The sequence below is a fragment of the Spodoptera frugiperda genome, chromosome 10 (assembly GCF_023101765.2).
Source record: "Spodoptera frugiperda isolate SF20-4 chromosome 10, AGI-APGP_CSIRO_Sfru_2.0, whole genome shotgun sequence".
Lineage (NCBI taxonomy): Eukaryota > Metazoa > Arthropoda > Insecta > Lepidoptera > Noctuidae > Spodoptera > Spodoptera frugiperda.
This window is the reverse complement of record NC_064221.1, coordinates 8231789-8249797: the sequence shown is the minus strand read 5'-3', so window position 1 is coordinate 8249797 and position 18009 is coordinate 8231789. Positions and strand designations below refer to the sequence as shown.

General features: G+C 37.0%; 1 protein-coding gene across 2 annotated transcripts; it reads left to right on the top strand.

Moving 5' to 3' along the window:
• Positions 1 to 11665: 11665 nt before the first annotated feature.
• On the top strand, positions 11666 to 17643 carry LOC118277653 (dual specificity protein phosphatase 23). Of its 2 annotated transcripts, none has more exons than XM_050696525.1 (4): positions 11666 to 11713; positions 12889 to 13322; positions 15132 to 15255; positions 17434 to 17643. In XM_050696525.1, the coding sequence occupies exons 2-4, from the start codon at positions 12909 to 12911 to the stop codon at positions 17583 to 17585; spliced, it is 690 nt and encodes a 229-aa protein (XP_050552482.1). In that variant the 5' UTR covers positions 11666 to 11713; positions 12889 to 12908; the 3' UTR covers positions 17586 to 17643. The 2 variants fall into 2 exon arrangements, with proteins under 2 accessions (XP_050552482.1, XP_050552481.1); XM_050696524.1 differs by lacking the exon at positions 11666 to 11713 and adding an exon at positions 12438 to 12584.
• The last annotated feature ends 366 nt before the right edge of the window (positions 17644 to 18009 follow it).

The window sequence follows — 18009 nt, the reverse complement described above, 5'->3', positions numbered from 1 at the left end:
TTAATTATTGTGCCTAACTAAATATTATGTGCATAGTATTTTTACGTACTTACTTATAATAATATTAATTAATCATTCCTTTTTAGAAAAAAATAAAAATAAACTGACATTATTAGAAAAATATTAAATTCCATATTGTTAGCTCAATTTTTCCATAACAATGTTCGTTCAATGTTTCGTTCACCCATTCATTCACTCTAAATCTTTCATTCGATTCTTAATTTAGTTCATTCATCACATGTATTTTTTTCTTTTTGAGATTTTCTTTAAAAATTTAGGAAAATGATTATTGAAAATAAATTGTTTGTACTCTAATAATGATTTTTAAAATTGTTAATTATTGACAATAATGAAATTAGTTGTATTTACTTCGTAAGTGTCAAATTCCATCCATTTTGTTTTGATATGACATACATACTTTTTAAAGCATATCACGGCCTATAGATTAAAAATATCATGTTTGTATACCCCATTAATATTTTAAATGTTTATGGAATTTGTTGAAAATGAATGTTGTGTTTGCAAAATGTACCTAAATGTAGTTTTTGACCCTCAAATGTATGTATGTATGTCATCCATATATCTAAACAATGAAATGTCCTACGTAGATTATTCTCACTTCCTATGGAAGGTGCTATATAATATCAAAATTCATGTTCTTCATAACTACTTAAAACAAAAACGTTTAGTGTTAAAATTTTATGAGAATTGTCAATTTTTTATGAATTATTTTTAGATTTGTAAGTGGAGCCGGACATAGCAATTTTTGTATCGCGTAGCTTCTTTAAACGGCCGCTAGCGACAGTGGCGGTAGTGGACTGTATAGTCTAAAAAGGTTTGCAACAAAAACTTTCCTATCAACTTTATAATAATAATATGCTGTAGAAATAAATTGGCGTTTGCTTATGAGATTTACAAGTATTAAATAAAAAATAAATAAAGCTATTGCAATAGGCTTAGGGATCAAGACCAATCGCTATACGAATAATAGTAATAATATCATGTACTTATTATTAATATTAAAAAATTGCATTCCACACATTTTAAACATTCCATTTTTATGAACGACGTGCCTTGAATCTCTTCTAGTTTACTATTTTTAAAGCCTAATTTTTTGAGAACTTAGAAGTTGGGTCTAATAGTAATAACCCGTTCTTTTGGACGCGGCTCTTTTGGTCTTTCCCCGAGAAGACCACTTAGGGGCTAACCATAAATTACGTCACACGAATTTCATGATTTTTGACCCCCTTCCCCATTCTTGTCACATTTGTGAGACCCCCTCCCCCGTTCTTGTCACATTTGTGAGACCCCCCCCGTTCTTGTCACATTTGTGAGACCCCCTCCCCCGTCCCCCCCTCCCCCGTTCTTGTCACATTTGTGAGACCCCCCTCCCCCGTTCTTGTCACATTTGTGAGACCCCCTCCCCCGTTCTTGTCACATTTGTGAGACCCCCCTCCCCCGTTCTTGTCACATTTGTGAGACCCCCTTCCCCATTCTTGTCACATTTGTGAGACCCCTCCCTAGTGTGACGTCACATTTTATAATTTTACATCAAGATTTTTTGAGTTTTTAGATAATACATAGTTTCAAGTTCGTGTTTTAACAGTTAGATTATAGAATAAGAGTGTGACATAATTAATGGATGGCTATGACTGCAGTTTTTTGCAGACAGACCACTTATATGAACTGCTCCGTGTCTTTGGGGCTTTTAGTAAAGAACTAGTAACATTCCGACTTCTAATTCTATCTAATTTTGCAAAATAGGTAATTGAAATCTTAGTTGTTTAGCTTTTTTGGCAAATGTAATTATAAAAATGACTTAAACGGTGCCTTGAGCGTAATGTTTTGAAGAAGCACTGTAGCTGAAAATGTTTTTAATTAAATAACTAAATAAATATGTCATTCAACCTTAGTTATTGTTTAATCTTTTGATGTGCTGTGCAAATTTTAGCAATTTCCGAAAAAGCTTAAATTAGGGATGATGACGGGGTATGAAAATTAAAAATCTAATTAGTCCGTCAGTTAGGTAATGAAAAATTTTAGACACGTATATTTTTAATTTTGTTATACCTATAACATAAAAATACTTAGATAAAACGAATCAAAGTTTTAGGAGTGGGAGCAAATACGACATTTCAACGTATAAAATGTACCTAGAATTGACGTCACGCGATATTTCAAATCGATATGTCTTGGAAAGTATTTGTTTCCGTAAGAAAATAAAAAATACGTGTCTCATATTTTAAAATGATCTACAAGACGGACATTAAAATAAAAATTAGTCATCTACCCTATTGTCCGTAATGTCGAATATAGAAATCCCTTTGTGAGATTGAACAACATACTAAAGTTGTATACATATGCATCCACTTAAATTTTATTTCGATCAACTATTACCTAAATAAAATTATAAATATGCAAATGTCACTATTTGACAAGGAATTTGAGTAGTTTCAAGCGATTACGCGTCGTTTGTCGCAGAATTCTGCTCATGAATATGAGCTTCTAGCATTGCTTGAAACTAGTCGAGTTCCTCGTCAAACAGTCACATGAGTAAGCTGATAACCTAATAATTAATACACAAATGCTTCAGCCTTTCACACGAAATGAGCTTATTAAAATTTACTTAAAAATGTTCATAGATACATATTGTAATGTTCGGTATTATTTGATTAGTGTTTTATACGAAGATGTAAGTTATATGAAATTATGTCGAGCAAGTGTTGGTTCGTCCTCTGACGTTATGATCAAAAATTATAGTTATTAAGAAAAGATGCGATGACGAATGTTATTTATCAATCATTTATGTGAAACTGTATTTAATAAGTATAACTACAGTCTATCCTTAAATTTAGGTTCATATCCGATATTTAATGTATTATTTAGATTAGGTCTTTTATTATTAAGTTTTTTTTTTCATAATTTGTAAAGCAACCTCTGTTTTGTTTATCCGTGTTCTGTCACTTTCATTTTACGTTTTTATTCTGTGGAAAATTTTAATGGTAGTTTTTAATGCGGTTTTATTACGTAAATGTGTACTTAATGCATTATTTTTGGGTTTGTTCGGTAGAGGTAGTAAACACACTCTTTGTTTAAACAATCGATAAATTAAGATTGATCATGTATTCAAATATAGTACTTAAATTGATTAGAATAGAATACATTTTTACAATTTGCTAAATTCATATCATTCCATTTGCGATGCTAGCGCCATTGTGACGAGTATTTTAGTCACAATGTCCAGTTTTTGTCTTGTCATCCATATAAGAGTGTGTTTATTACCTCAATTCTAATATTACTGGAGAAAATATTTTAAAATTAATCAATAACAAATATTTTTAAAGTATTCCATTCCTACAATGTATTTTTGCATTCCATATAAAAGTATTTTCGAAACGTATTCTTAAACAGTATTGTTTTATTATTTGACATTTAGCATTCTGTGATTCCTGTATCAAATTTAAAATGTACTTAATAGTCTATGAGTTTCAAATATCAACACCATTTTAATTAGGATGAAAGTGTTTCAATAATTTTGCTGATTGGCTCAAAACTGTCCAAATCGTTGTTATAGTCAAACCATTATACATAGTTGATATTTACACATGTAAGCTAGTATACTTGTGTTATTATAAAATATATTATATTTAATTTAAACTTTGTTTTTTTTTCATACAAATTTCATGAAAATCCCCTTTTTGCCTTTATCTATCCCCGAAGTTTTCTTTGCATAGATCTACTTTCGTCAATAAGGGTGCTTTCCGAAAGAGATGTGCTATGCTACGTTACTGTGGATGCGTTTGGCTTTCACCAATCATATTCATTGGTACACATAGCTTAGCACTGGTGGAAACGGACTCAGCTTCCCTACTATCGATACATTGCATACTCGAGCTGTACATTTGTGGAAATGGTCACATAGTTTCACAGCTTAGCTATTACATCTTCGTAGCATAGCTACATAGCACATCTCTGATGGAAAAGCACACTAAAGAATGATGATACAATTTTTTCAATTTATTTACTTTTTTACCAGGTAAACTTCGTTCGTCCAGAGGTTATAGACGTATCTGCTTCTCATGCATGGGTTCGAAACGGCAAGTACCAATGTGACATTTTCCGAGTTATAAGTACTTTCTAAGATTATTTAGACACCACTGACAAACAGTCAAGGAAAACAACGTGGGGAAATCTGGGTTTATAATTTCCAATTAGTTATAAGTTTGAAATCGCCAACCCGCATTGAGCAAACGTGGTGATAATGCTCAAACCTTCTCTGTGTGTGAAGAGGCCTTTGGTCAGAAGTGGCCACTTATGGTAAGCGTCCACAGGTCCGCATCGTACGCATCGCACGCAACGGATTTTAGTTTGTATAGAAACTTATATGTCCGCATACGTACCTACGGACCGCATCATCGACAATGCCTACATGCGATGCGTACCGATGACGTCATACGGAATGCGTACGATACGTGCGATGCGTACGATGCGGGCCTGTGGACGCTTACCTTTATAAGCTGTTGATGTGATGAAACTTCGTAAACATCACGTTTATATGTTTATATCTATTAAAATTAGCATCTACTTAAATAAATAATTTATCAAACCACTAATATTAATTTCTTGGCACTCACAACTTTGTAAACATTATGTTAGGTATCACCAGCACAAACGCAGATGTAGAACCATTTATCATTTTTCCGAAATACAATAATTATTTACAGTGAGTTTGAAAGAAAAAGGCACTTTCAAAAGCTAAAATAGGTGTATGATGAATTGATGATGTTGATGCTACTACTCTTGCCTTCGTGTCTTTGTAAAAAGGTCGACATTTTCGTAAATTACATTTATCTAAAATTAATCCTACTACACATCTAATACGGATACGCAGGGCTGCGCAAACCGGACAATAGGGTATATGCGCATGATTCAAATAACGATAATTTTTTTTTCATATAATCTCTTTTCCTTTAGATTTATAAATCTATCAATAATTTTCAATATAATTTTGTTTTGAATAAGAAAATAATTATTGCAAAATGCACAAAATAAGCGGGAAATTCAAATTAGTTGAAACGCATTGCTATTGGTCAGAGTAGTTTGTGACGTCAAAGTCTATAATAACAAACACGAAATATATACAAATTATGACCCAAAACACTTTGCAGTTTCAACTGTTATTATAGACTTTGACGTCACGCGAGCGCGCCAAAATGACGGTCGTTTAAAATGCTGTTACGAATCTATTATTTTAAAACTGCTTTTTTTACCCGAATTCCTTTTTTTTTTGGTGCTGGTTTTTTTTTAACATTTATATAATGATGTAAATTACCATTTAAAAACATTTAAAAAATACATGCATATACCCTATTGCCCGCAGCGGCGAATTTGAGGGAAGGCGGCGAAATTTTAAAAATTTTGCAACAAAAAATTCCAGAGCCTTACTCAATAGTTGTTAGGACATAATTTATCACTATTGACATGAGCCCTAGACTTGGAGCTTGCATTTTAGCCACATTATGTAGAGTTATAGTTGGGCCCATACAAACGTGCTAACTATCATAAGTTATATTTATCAGACCACTCGCTAACACGGTAGCCTCGTTAGGTTAGGTTTAGGTTAGGTTTAGGTTAGGTTTAGGTTAGGTTTAGGTTAGGTTTAGGTTAGGTTTAGGTTAGGTTTAGGTTAGGTTTAGGTTAGGTTTAGGTTAGGTTTAGGTTAGGTTTAGGTTAGGTTTAGGTTAGGTTTAGGTTAGGTTTAGGTTAGGTTTAGGTTAGGTTTAGGTTAGGTTTAGGTTAGGTTTAGGTTAGGTTTAGGTTAGGTTTAGGTTAGGTTTAGGTTAGGTTTAGGTTAGGTTTAGGTTAGGTTTAGGTTAGGTTTAGGTTAGGTTTAGGTTAGGTTAGGTTTAGGTTAGGTTTAGGTTAGGTTTAGGTTAGGTTTAGGTTAGGTTTAGGTTAGGTTTAGGTTAGGTTTAGGTTAGGTTTAGGTTAGGTTTAGGTTAGGTTAGGTTTAGGTTAGGTTTAGGTTAGGTTAGGTTTAGGTTAGGTTTAGGTTAGGTTTAGGTTAGGTTTAGGTTAGGTTTAGGTTAGGTTTAGGTTAGGTTTAGGTTAGGTTTAGGTTAGGTTTAGGTTAGGTTTAGGTTAGGTTTAGGTTAGGTTTAGGTTAGGTTTAGGTTAGGTTTAGGTTAGGTTTAGGTTAGGTTTAGGTTAGGTTTAGGTTAGGTTTAGGTTAGGTTTAGGTTAGGTTTAGGTTAGGTTTAGGTTAGGTTTAGGTTAGGTTTAGGTTAGGTTTAGGTTAGGTTTAGGTTAGGTTTAGGTTAGGTTTAGGTTAGGTTTAGGTTAGGTTTAGGTTAGGTTTAGGTTAGGTTTAGGTTAGGTTTAGGTTAGGTTTAGGTTAGGTTTAGGTTAGGTTTAGGTTAGGTTTAGGTTAGGTTTAGGTTAGGTTTAGGTTAGGTTTAGGTTAGGTTTAGGTTAGGTTTAGGTTAGGTTTAGGTTAGGTTTAGGTTAGGTTTAGGTTAGGTTTAGGTTAGGTTTAGGTTAGGTTTAGGTTAGGTTTAGGTTAGGTTTAGGTTAGGTTTAGGTTAGGTTTAGGTTAGGTTTAGGTTAGGTTTAGGTTAGGTTTAGGTTAGGTTTAGGTTAGGTTTAGGTTAGGTTTAGGTTAGGTTTAGGTTAGGTTTAGGTTAGGTTTAGGTTAGGTTTAGGTTAGGTTTAGGTTAGGTTTAGGTTAGGTTTAGGTTAGGTTTAGGTTAGGTTTAGGTTAGGTTTAGGTTAGGTTTAGGTTAGGTTAGGTTTAGGTTAGGTTTAGGTTAGGTTAGGTTTAGGTTAGGTTTAGGTTAGGTTTAGGTTAGGTTAGGTTTAGATTAGGTTTAGGTCGCCACCGCTCATGGACACCCGAAACACCGCGTTGCCAGCCTTTTCGGGGTTAGAAATTTAAGGATTGTTGGGGAATCGGGGATTGAGAAGGGGGGTACCAAATTGGGCCTCCGGTAACCTCACTCACACAACGAAACGCAACGCAAGCATTGTTTTACGTCAGTATTTAAAAAAAACATCTTTAACACATTGAACGCCGTGGTGTTCACCGGTGACCGACGTTAGCGGAGGATTCGCCTTCAACAGTTTTCTATTGGCAGTCAATGACTTAAAAAAACTTTTCACAGGTCGAATATTTTTTACAACATTTTTTGCAACTGTATAAGTAACAAAGTTGGCAGTGAACAGCAAGGAATGATCTATTCGTAACAAAGATACATCATTCTTTCTTCACCTCTATGTACGTATCGTGAAAAAATATGAAATGTCAATGTACCGTAGTCAATACAGGAAACAACCGCTAGTAATAATACGGATAGCCGTGGGATGCCTCTCCTACCGTAAGCAGCTCAACGTATGTTGCCCCCTAGTCGCTACATGCTAGCGACCGTTTCAGGGGGCCCATTATTGAGTTTGCGAGTCACCCCCTACCTGTTTATCCGTATTTTTCAATATTGGTCAGGGGCAGGGTCCATTAGCCACTCACACCCATAACCCAATCATTTTTCTTCCATATTGCACAATAGTCCTGCATCAACCGGGGATTGTCCTTTGGTGTACTTCCATAGTGCATACAGGGATAATCGCCGGCTGATGTCCCATTACATTTAGATTTAGATTAAAATTGTTCAACAGGCCTCTGCGAGTTGGCTTCGGCCCCTCGTAAGCCTACCAAAGGTCCGGGACCCTGTGGTCTCGTGAATGGAAAGGACATACGTGGGTAGTTGGCATTGGGCATCTTTACCAGGTACAATCTATATCTATACTAATATACAGGGTGACTTTGAATTCGACGTATTCCTCTCGGGAGGTGATAATACAACTAATTTCCTACAAAAATAGCCCTGAGGTCCTTGGGCGGAAAGTGGCTAGTTTCTGAGATATTCAACATTTTTGGTTTTGGTAAAAATATCCCGAATTGATTACAAAAACATCAATAAATAAAAAAATACTGGTTGGATTTTAATTATTTTAGTTTTAATCAGTTGCTAATACATCAGTTATCATTTATAAATCCTAATAATGGCAGAAATATCATTCGTTTTAAAATAGCAAGTAATTTCCTATGAAATTTTGTTTTGTTTCACTAATTTGGTCAATAGATAACTGGATTTATTTTGAAAAAAATATATGACACTAAGCGTACAAACTATTAGAAAAACTTCCTTGGTTTATTAGCTACCCAGAAACGTAAAATTATTTACAATATTCCCAAAAACAAATGAATTAATTGATGATAAGTAGAGTGTAAAGAGAAAAGCGCAATTTCAAAAACATCTTAATTTGCAAAATTTTGTTCAAAATGATCTTCCCTACGACGAATACATGCCCGAACACACTTCCTTATCCCTATGACGTTCACTCTTGGGCTGAATGTGCGTTTTATTTCGTCACTATGTTTTGGAGAAGAATTTCGATATTCTGCCAATTCCCTCTGCATAAACAAGGGACTTCATGTAAAAATCAACCAGTGTTAGATTCTGGACACCGCGCTTGCCATGTGGTTGACCCCCATGTCAATATAACGCCTGGGAACCAAGGTTTCCAACCATTGCCCCACAGTAGTTCGCTAGTGTACTGGATAAACTATCACAATATCCATTATTAGCCACAAAAAAGTCAACAAAATCCGAAAAAAGTAAACCATCGTTAGCGCATCGCAGTTTTAATTCAAATGTTTGCAGGGGTATCATAATTAATTATTTGATTGGACGCTACTTTTCATCCAACAATTTAAATGGTGAGAATTACGAAAAAAATTTAAGGAATGTGCTAGGGTCATTGTTTTAAATTTGAATTTAGAAACAAGATGAATGAACTTATTCTACTTATTGAATTAATTTATTAATTTGATTGACGAATTTATTCCACATGACGATTGTCAAGTGCATTATCGAACTACTGTGCGGCAATGGTCGAAAACATTGATTCTCAGGCATTGGATTAGTAGGGCGGTCCAACTACATGGCATGCACAATGACCAGAACCTAACGCCGGTTGATTTTTACATGAAGTCCCTTGTTTATACAGAAGGAATTGGCCGTGTATCGTAATTCTTCTCCGAAACAGATTTGAAGATAATTACGAAATAAAACGCATATTCAGCCCAAGAGTGAACGTCATAGGGATAAAGAAGTGGGTTCGGGCATGTATTCGTCGTAGGGAAGATCATTTTGAACAAAATTTTGCAAATTAAGATGTTTTTGAAATTGCGCTTTTCTCTTTACACTCTACTTATCATCAATTAATTCATTTGTTTTTGGGAATATTGTAAATAATTTTACGTTTCTGGGTAGCTAATAAACCAAGGAAGTTTTTCTAATAGTTTGTACGCTTAGTGTCATATATTTTTTTCAAAATAAATCCAGTTATCTATTGACCAAATTAGTGAAACAAAACAAAATTTCATAGGAAATTACTTGCTATTTTAAAACGAATGATATTTCTGCCATTATTAGGATTTATAAATGATAACTGATGTATTAGCAACTGATTAAAACTAAAGTAATTAAAATCCAACCAGTATTTTTTTATTTATTGATGTTTTTGTAATCAATTCGGGATATTTTTACCAAAACCAAAAATGTTGAATATCTCAGAAACTAGCCACTTTCCGCCCAAGGACCTCAGGGCTAATTTTGTAGGAAATTAGTTGTACTATCACCTCCCGAGAGGAATACGTCGAATTCAAAGTCACCCTGTATAAAGCTGAAGATGTTGTCTGTTTGTCGCGGAACTACTGGTCCGATTTGAAAAAATCTTTTTGTGTTGAATACTCTATTTATCGAGGAAGACTATAGGCTATACTTAAAACATCACGTTACGATCAATAGGGGTCGAGTAGAGCGCGTGAAACTGGGCGAGAGTAGCTATTAACTTTTTGTGATATTTTTTTTGGAGAATCGCCCAACTGTCGACATCATGTCTCGTGTAGATCTGCGTTCTTACATAAAACGGGTTAAAAATCGGTGTGATTGAAGGCTTGCTTCAGTTTGCCATATGAATAAGGTTACCGGAGGGAAATCCAGTCTAATCCCCCTACACCTCTGATCCCCTTACCCCCAGGCCTCAAATGCCCGACCCTCAAAATGCGGGCAACGCACTACTAACTCCTCTGGTGTTGCCAGTGTCCATGAGCAGTACCGAGTAACGCCTGATGGTAAAGGCGATGCGTAAGTAGGAGATAAGCCCAATGATTATAAATCTACTTTCAGTGTTGCGACACGATGACGTCATAATGAAGTGGTCATCTCTATTCGTAGCTCCCAACACCGTTCCCATATTTCATCAAAACTGTTTCAAGTTCGACGCAATCTCTCTGTTCTATTTTAAACATTATTGCGTCAGGTAACACTGTCCTTGTTATATTTAGAATCGACCTTATGTCTAGGAGAATAGGGTTGAGAATTAGAATGAGGGGATTAAATTATTTAGTTTATAGAGCACGTTAATAAGGTTCATTGTTGTAAAATTTTGTAATTTTTTTTTTGTTTTATCCTTGATTTCGTTGTTAGATTTATTGTAGGTCTGTACACAATTCTGTATCATCCTGAATTATTTAAAAATGGAACAAGTTCGTTTAAAAAAATAAGGTCGATGAGGTTACTTTACCTACAAAAAAATTGCACTTATTTTTTGTTTTTACGAAAACTATTTTAGGTAGTACCTAGGTACTACCTAAAATAGTTTTTCGCGGGCAGAAGCTTGTACCTAGGTACAAGCTTCTGCCCGCGGCTTCGCTCACGTTCTTTCAAGGAGTTGGGGGCGGGTTTACAAAAAAACTACAACTAATATTATTTTTCGAGTAACGCACGAAAGTAATCGAAGAACGTTCGAAAGTCACTGCGGACGCTCTTATAGTTTTTAAGGACGATCAATCGTTTTCGAGCAACGCTCGAAACTTACCACTTGATTGGTTCGATGACATTCGATTGTTTTCGAAGACACAAACCCCGATTACACAATAACCCTTAAATTCCAAGCCCCCATAAAGTGGGCAACGCACTTGTAACGCCTTTAGTGTTTCAGGTATCCATGTGCGGCGGCGATTGCTTACCACCAGGTGATCCTCGTTTGCTGTGTGCTCGTTTACTAGCTTATACCTACCATAAAAAGTACGTGTTCATTTACTATACAATTTAAACATATTATCACTGTCAACTCACCACGCATAGCAATAAATAAAAACCAACAAATCCATTCAATAAAACTCTTGGCAGACATCAAACGTCAACCTGTCTGGCCAGTACGGCAATCCTTGAACTAGTAGGGTTCAACGATCATATAAGCCTACTCCATTTACCATACACACAAAAACCATCCCTAACTTTAGAACCCTAAGCGCTAAAATCCCCTGAAATGACCAGTCTTCTACCATTCTACGCACTATCTACTTATTCTATACTACCATTCTATACACTTCTATAATTCACGCGAAAAACACCTCTAAGTACCATTTAATTAGTGCTAAAATACCCTGCCAATACCATTTGAAAAAAATTGTTCTATCTGGCAAGTGATTTTTGTCTTTATTTCTACTAAAATTAAGATTGGTTTTGCTTTGTGTTTCTGAGTATGACCAAATGACGCTTGCATCGGTCTCCATATTCGGCATTCGTTGTATTTGGCTTGCCTCAGTCTAGGTTTTGATAGCGTGATAATAACTCGAGCTTTGAATAATGTAAGTACTCAGATAAGAATTTAATTTGTTTAATAAACTAGTCCAAAATTTAATTTGTCCAAAATATGAGCCTCTAGCTTGGCTTGAAACTAGTCGAGTTCCTCGTTAAACAGTTACGTGAGTAAGCCAATAACATAATAATTCTCCAAAATATAATAGTTCAAAATTCTCAAAAAATCTGTTAATATTGCAATGCATAGAAAAGAAATTTCGAATCGGAATCGAACCAGTGACTTACCTAAACCACATAATAAAATAATAAGGACCTACACCTATGCAAATATCCGGAGCAGCGGTCTCCCTAGCGGGTTTACCGGGGCTCCGGCTCGAAAAGCAGGAGTAGGAACGGGGTGGTTTTAGTCAGTAAGAGTCTGACACTCTAGCCTCGTCCAAGGCGAGAGAAGTCATTGGATGATTTTCCCCCCTCAAAAAAAAAGAAAAAAAAAACATGAAATTATGACTGACATTACATTAAAAAAAATCGAGATTACTTAACGAAAATCTTATAAATAGTAATATCATATCGTTTTTAAAATTAAAGCTACTATTTTAGCGAATTACTTTTACCTAATATTGAATTATAACTAAACAAAACTTGATCTGCAACGCAATACTGCAATAGCATTGAAGTGCGCATGTGCGCTTGACCGAACTTCTCACTTCTCCAGACGGATTTAGCAAATCTATGTTTACAGAAACTCTAAACGCGTCATCTACGACAATAAAGCAACGTAACCGATAAATAACATCCGCGGCAGCACGCGACCTCACACGAGATTCATATTACAATCGATCTAAATACAAAACATAACCTAAAAATCAAACAACAAGAAAAATCATCCATTTTCCCTCCATACCTGACAAAGACAAGGTTAAGTACTTTTTTTATTTAATATATCGTTGACATTAGAATTTAGTCGCTGTAAATATAAAATAGACTCCAGAAATACATCTTACATACTCTCCAGCGGATCAGTGCCAACTTTTCACGCCCTTTCTAGTCAGTTAACATCCAAAAACCGCGGTAGATGGTCAACCGAAACATAATCTCAAATCTGTGCTGATTAATTAAAAAAAAACCTGTGTTCGATAAAATTAAAAAAATAAATAAAAAGAAAAATAATTTGACAGCAACTTTCGCGCCTAATTTTTGTTTCTTAATTTTTTTCGTGCAGTGACAGCAAGCTATACAGCCATGGGTGACGATTATCAATCCCAAGTTATTTCAAGGATAGAAAATATTACGGAGCAAGATGATAAAAATCTAGCAGGAGCCACAAAGGAAATCAGGAATGAGTTAACAGTTATCATACCAGAAAACCCGTTCCCGGACATTGAAGTAGACGCATATCCACCGTTGAAATTCTCGTGGGTAATTCCCAAAAAGATTGCAGCCATGGCGTTTCCCAGGAATAAAGAGAATTTGAAGTTTTTAATTAACCAAGGTATTACGCATTTGGTGACTCTGACGGCTGGTAAAAAGCCTCCAGTGGATGACATGCCGAGGTTGAGGTGGACTGAAATTCCTGTTGAAGAGTTCGAAGTGCCCAATGTGGAACAAATTAAACAATTTATCGAAGTTTGCAAGAGAGCCGACAAAAATGGAGAGGTGAGTTAAATGAATATGATCGTATTTATAAATATGACTGCCTCGTTGGTAGAGCGGTCGTAGGCGTGACTATCTAGTTAGTAATCTTTAGTTCGATTCTCGAGTGTGGTAAAGCATTTTGTTAAACGTTGCCCTACACTAGGATTTTCTCCTGTGTCGTGGATGCGTTTACAAACATACAAGTTCACATACACATGACAGCCAGACCCGAAACAACAATTTGTGGATCACACAAAGAGTTGTTCCGTGCGGTAAACTAACTCGCGGCATGTTGAGCGGCAGCCAGTTACCTAGCCACCATTTTTCGAAAATTCTTAATACACAAAGCCTATGGAATTGTGGTACTTGGCAGCAGGCTCGCTAACTTCACCTGTTCACCTCTAGGTAACCTAAATAGCCAAAAAATCGGTCAGTCACCTCATCCGTCACCTGTCGCCTAATGTCTAATGACCTGAGTAGTTCTATTTTTACATTACACAAATGTCAAACATGAATTGGGTTGTCGACATTTGCATTTGCGTAGCTATTTTCTTTTAACTTTGTTGCAACTAACCATTTTTTGTACTTTTTTTTCATGGTTTTTAAATCCATAAGGATTTTCGCTTTCCATCACAAAATTTCAGCCAAAATCGAACCAGCGACACGCTGTGTAAGAGCCATCAGCTCTACTCTTTCAGTTTCAGGTCTGGGTGTCATGTGTATGTAAACTTGTATGTTTGTAAACGCACCCACGACACAGGAGACAATCCTAGTGTAGGGCAATGTTTAAAAAAAATCTTATTCAGTCCATTGTAGATAAACCAATGGATTATAATCTACGATAACCTAATACAGGGTCAATTTCCACTCTACCATATACCACACGCCTCTTAGATAACCAAAAATATAATACAGACTAGCAAACCCGGCGAACTCCGTTTCGCCACCAATGATTCTCCGTGATTTCCTGCTTTTATCTTCAATTTTTCCTGAATTTTCTTTCTTTCCAACGAGTGGAAAACCGTGGAAATCGGTTCGTTCGTTCTGGAATTATAGCGTCAGGAAGGAAAACCCGACTTATTTTTATAATACAGATCAACTAAATGCTATAATCAGGGAAACTCAGTGAGAAGTAAACTCCTAAACACGTTTCGCTAGACATAAACAAACAAAATCTATTTTAAATCCCCCAGTCCTTGGGTATTTACCTGGACTAGAACAAATTATTCACGTTTCGTCCGTGCCAAACAAATAACGAGAATCATTAAAACTATGGCTTAAAGCCATAATTTAGGTACACCATGGAGAAGAAAGGGTAGGCAGAGGTGCACATTACGACACGTAATAACACTGTGTACAAACTGTGTTCTATACAATATACACTCACCTTTCACCATTTGTGTTATATGTCCCATGCCGGCGAGCAAAGGGACGGTCGCCACCTAACCAGAACCAGACCCGTGCGTACGGCGGGTCGTGTTCCGCTCAAAGAGCTATCATACCACCACAGATAGGGGTTCAGTTGGGCTATTATCAACCCGAAGCTACAGACTATCTAGCGGGTTACCGGGGCTCTGGCTTGAAAAGCAGGAGTAGGAACGGGGTTGTTTTTAGTCAGTAAGAGTCTGACACTCCCTCTCGCGTCGCCCAAGGCGGGAGAAGGCATTGAATGATTATCCCCCCTTAAAAAGGCCACCAGAGGTGTACCTTACACATAATAAATAACTATGTAATGTAAATACGATTGAACGATAATGATCTTTATCGACCCTTAATGTCTAGAGAATAAAGAATAATTTTAATTAAAACCCCTCTATGTTTACTCCACAGGTGATGGGCATCCACTGTCGCCAAGGCAGGAGTAGGTCGGGCGTGATGTTGGCGTGCTACCTCATACACTTCCACCGGTTCGAGCCAGACCAGGCCATGAACTCCATCAGGATGATCAGGCCAGGTGAGATATACCTAGTTTGTAATTCTTATTAATTTTGGCCATCAGGGGCCTTAGTCTGCAATTCTCTCTGCAGAGGGAAGGAGCTATACAACCTACATAGCTCCGTCCCTCTTGCACTGCTCAATGATCGATCATTCTGACCCAATTGTAATTGCAGACTAAGGCCCCTGTATCCTTACTACGAGTTTGCTTTACGTTTAACGAAAATGAAACGAGAGCGCGTTCGACTTTTTCATTGGTTGATTCATTCGCGCCGGCCAATCAGAGCGCCGAACGCACTCTCGTTTCGTTCCCGTTTAACGTAAAGCAAACTGGTATTAAGGGTACTGATTGGCCGGCTCCAACGAACTAACAAATCACAGCGCCTAAGCCACTCTCGTTTCGATATCATTAAACGTAAAGCACTTCCGTTCCCATCATATAGATGGTTGGCAAGTCATAATTGTGCGTTTCTCGCGCAACTTTCTGCCTCGCAGCAAAACTGGAATGAGCTGTCGTCGACGGTATATCCGAAACGATACGACCTTCAAGGAAAGACCGTATTCCTTTTTAAAAGGCCGGCAACGCACCTGTGACTCCTTTGGTGTTACCATTTGGTGCCCTGTCTGCTCGTTTGCCATCCGCGCGATTCCATAAAAATAAAAAGAATGTTTCGTCTTCCCCAGAAAGAGCATTATTTTCACGATGCATAAATGATAATTATCACGTAGATTCCTACGTCAGATCTTGGCTTCGTATCATGTCATGATTATAGTTGTCACAACAACAGTAAACAGACGTAATGAACGGAAATAAATTACTATAAGTATTATGGAAACGAAGTGGGCAGAGGACTATTTATGGGAGCAGGGAGACGTATTTGGCAGACTATTATAAAAGGAACTGTAAATCAATCTTACTTAATTAATTGACAGGGCCTGACTACAGATCTGTACTAATTTAAAAAGGTGTAGAGTTTTTTTGAACGCGCTAATCTCTGAAATTACTAGTTAGATTTGATAATTTTTTTGTATTGGATAGTTTATTTCTCGAGAAAGGCTCATAGGCTACAAAATATCACGCTACGATTAATAGCATCCGAGCAGCGGGTGAAACCGCGCTCCAGCTAGCTAGCAATAAATAAATATTCATTTACTAGAGTTGTATACTCAACCCGGAGTTGCGGACTGCCTAGCGGGATACCGGAGCTCCGGCTCGAAAAGTAGGAGTAGAAACGGGGTGGTTTTTAGTCAGTAAGAGTCCGACACTTATTCTCACCTCGCCCAAGGCGGGAGAAGTCATTGGATGCGATTTTCCCCCCTCAAAAAATAAGAGTCGCACCTATACTGATCGAGTATTTTACAAAAATATACATAACAAAGACACTCCTTTCATCCCCAAAGGTGTACTGGACACAGCTCCAGACTTCGTGCTACTACTGAGATATTTTGGAAAAATCGAAAAAGCCCAGTAATACTTTGCCCCACTCGGGTATCGAACCCGAGACCCCTTTGTCAGGCAGTCGCACTTGCGACCACTCGGCAAACGAGGCAGTCATTTACAAAAATAAATTTGAGAAAATTGACAATCTAAACTGTCACCTAACACATTCATAAACTCGTGTAATGTGTAGGAGTAATTCATAAATAACGGTCTCGAATCATAAAACATTCTGAATTTAAAATTCAAAATTTCATATTTCGATGCAGCTCTATGAAACTTCCGGCTGACCGCTGCGCTGACGTCACTTCGTTATTTATGGCCAGTTGCGCGCGCATTACGTTGATAGGTCTATTATAAACTTTGATGAAATTATGTTCACGAACATTACAGTTTCTCACGGCATATAGAAAACTTTTGTATTCTATGCAATTCCCAAACGAATTGAGTAAAATGGGGGTTTCGTGAGGCTTTGCCGCCTTAGGGATTAAAGAGAGGATGAGACGAGTTTTTTCTATAGGACAAGGCAGTAACCGATCAGACGGATCATCTACCACCACCCCCCTCAATCTTCCTATCCGTGATTTCCCCTGAAATTACCCAACAACGCTTAAATTCCTTTACAACAAAAGGCTGACTACTCTGGTGTTTCGGGTGTCCATGAGCGGCGACGATTGTTTACCATCAGGTGATCCGCCTGTTCGTTTACCGGCTTATAAGATAAAAAAAATATACTTAACCGTCTACTTACTATTCCAGGGTCATTGGACGCGGAGGAACACGAGGAGGCTGTGGGGAGGTACTTCGAGTACCTGACGGAGGACAACCCTCTGAGGTTCGGAGTGAGCTGTGACGTCATGGAGGAATTCATCCAAGCCGCCAAGGAAAGCACTAAGAAGGTGCTCGATTGATGATACTGTGATCTGTTTTGTTATGTACCTGACGTAAATATATATTATTTGTTTGTTATTGATGTTGTTTTATTCTAATGGGATTAACTCGTGGTATCCGAACGTGGATCTACGCGAGACACCATAGAACAGAGCTGTTCTGTGCGAGGCACAGTGTGCTTGCATAGGGAAACTATCCATAGCACGCATCTTTCCAATTTCCATATAAAAAACATAGCTTAGCCGAGTCCATTTCCACCAGTGAATAGTTCCCACAAGCTATGTGTACCATTGGTAGAAGCCAAACGCATCCGCAGCAACGTAGCTTAGCACATCTCTGATGGAAAAACACCCCTAAGATAAATAGTTTTTTAAATCAAGTGCTTACAAAATGTAATTTGCAACCAAGTAAAAAGCTGACGCCTATCAGACAATGACCATTTGT

What these genes read in the sequence shown, in the direction of transcription:
- LOC118277653 (XM_050696525.1), top strand. Translation starts at nt 12,909, where the DNA reads ATGGGTGACGATTATCAATCCCAAGTTATTTCAAGGATAGAAAATATT. An exon ending in GAGCCGACAAAAATGGAGAG is followed by an intron (nt 13,323 to 15,131) that starts GTGAGTTAAATG and finishes TTTACTCCACAG; the next exon opens with GTGATGGGCATCCACTGTCG. An exon ending in CATCAGGATGATCAGGCCAG is followed by an intron (nt 15,256 to 17,433) that starts GTGAGATATACC and finishes TTACTATTCCAG; the next exon opens with GGTCATTGGACGCGGAGGAA.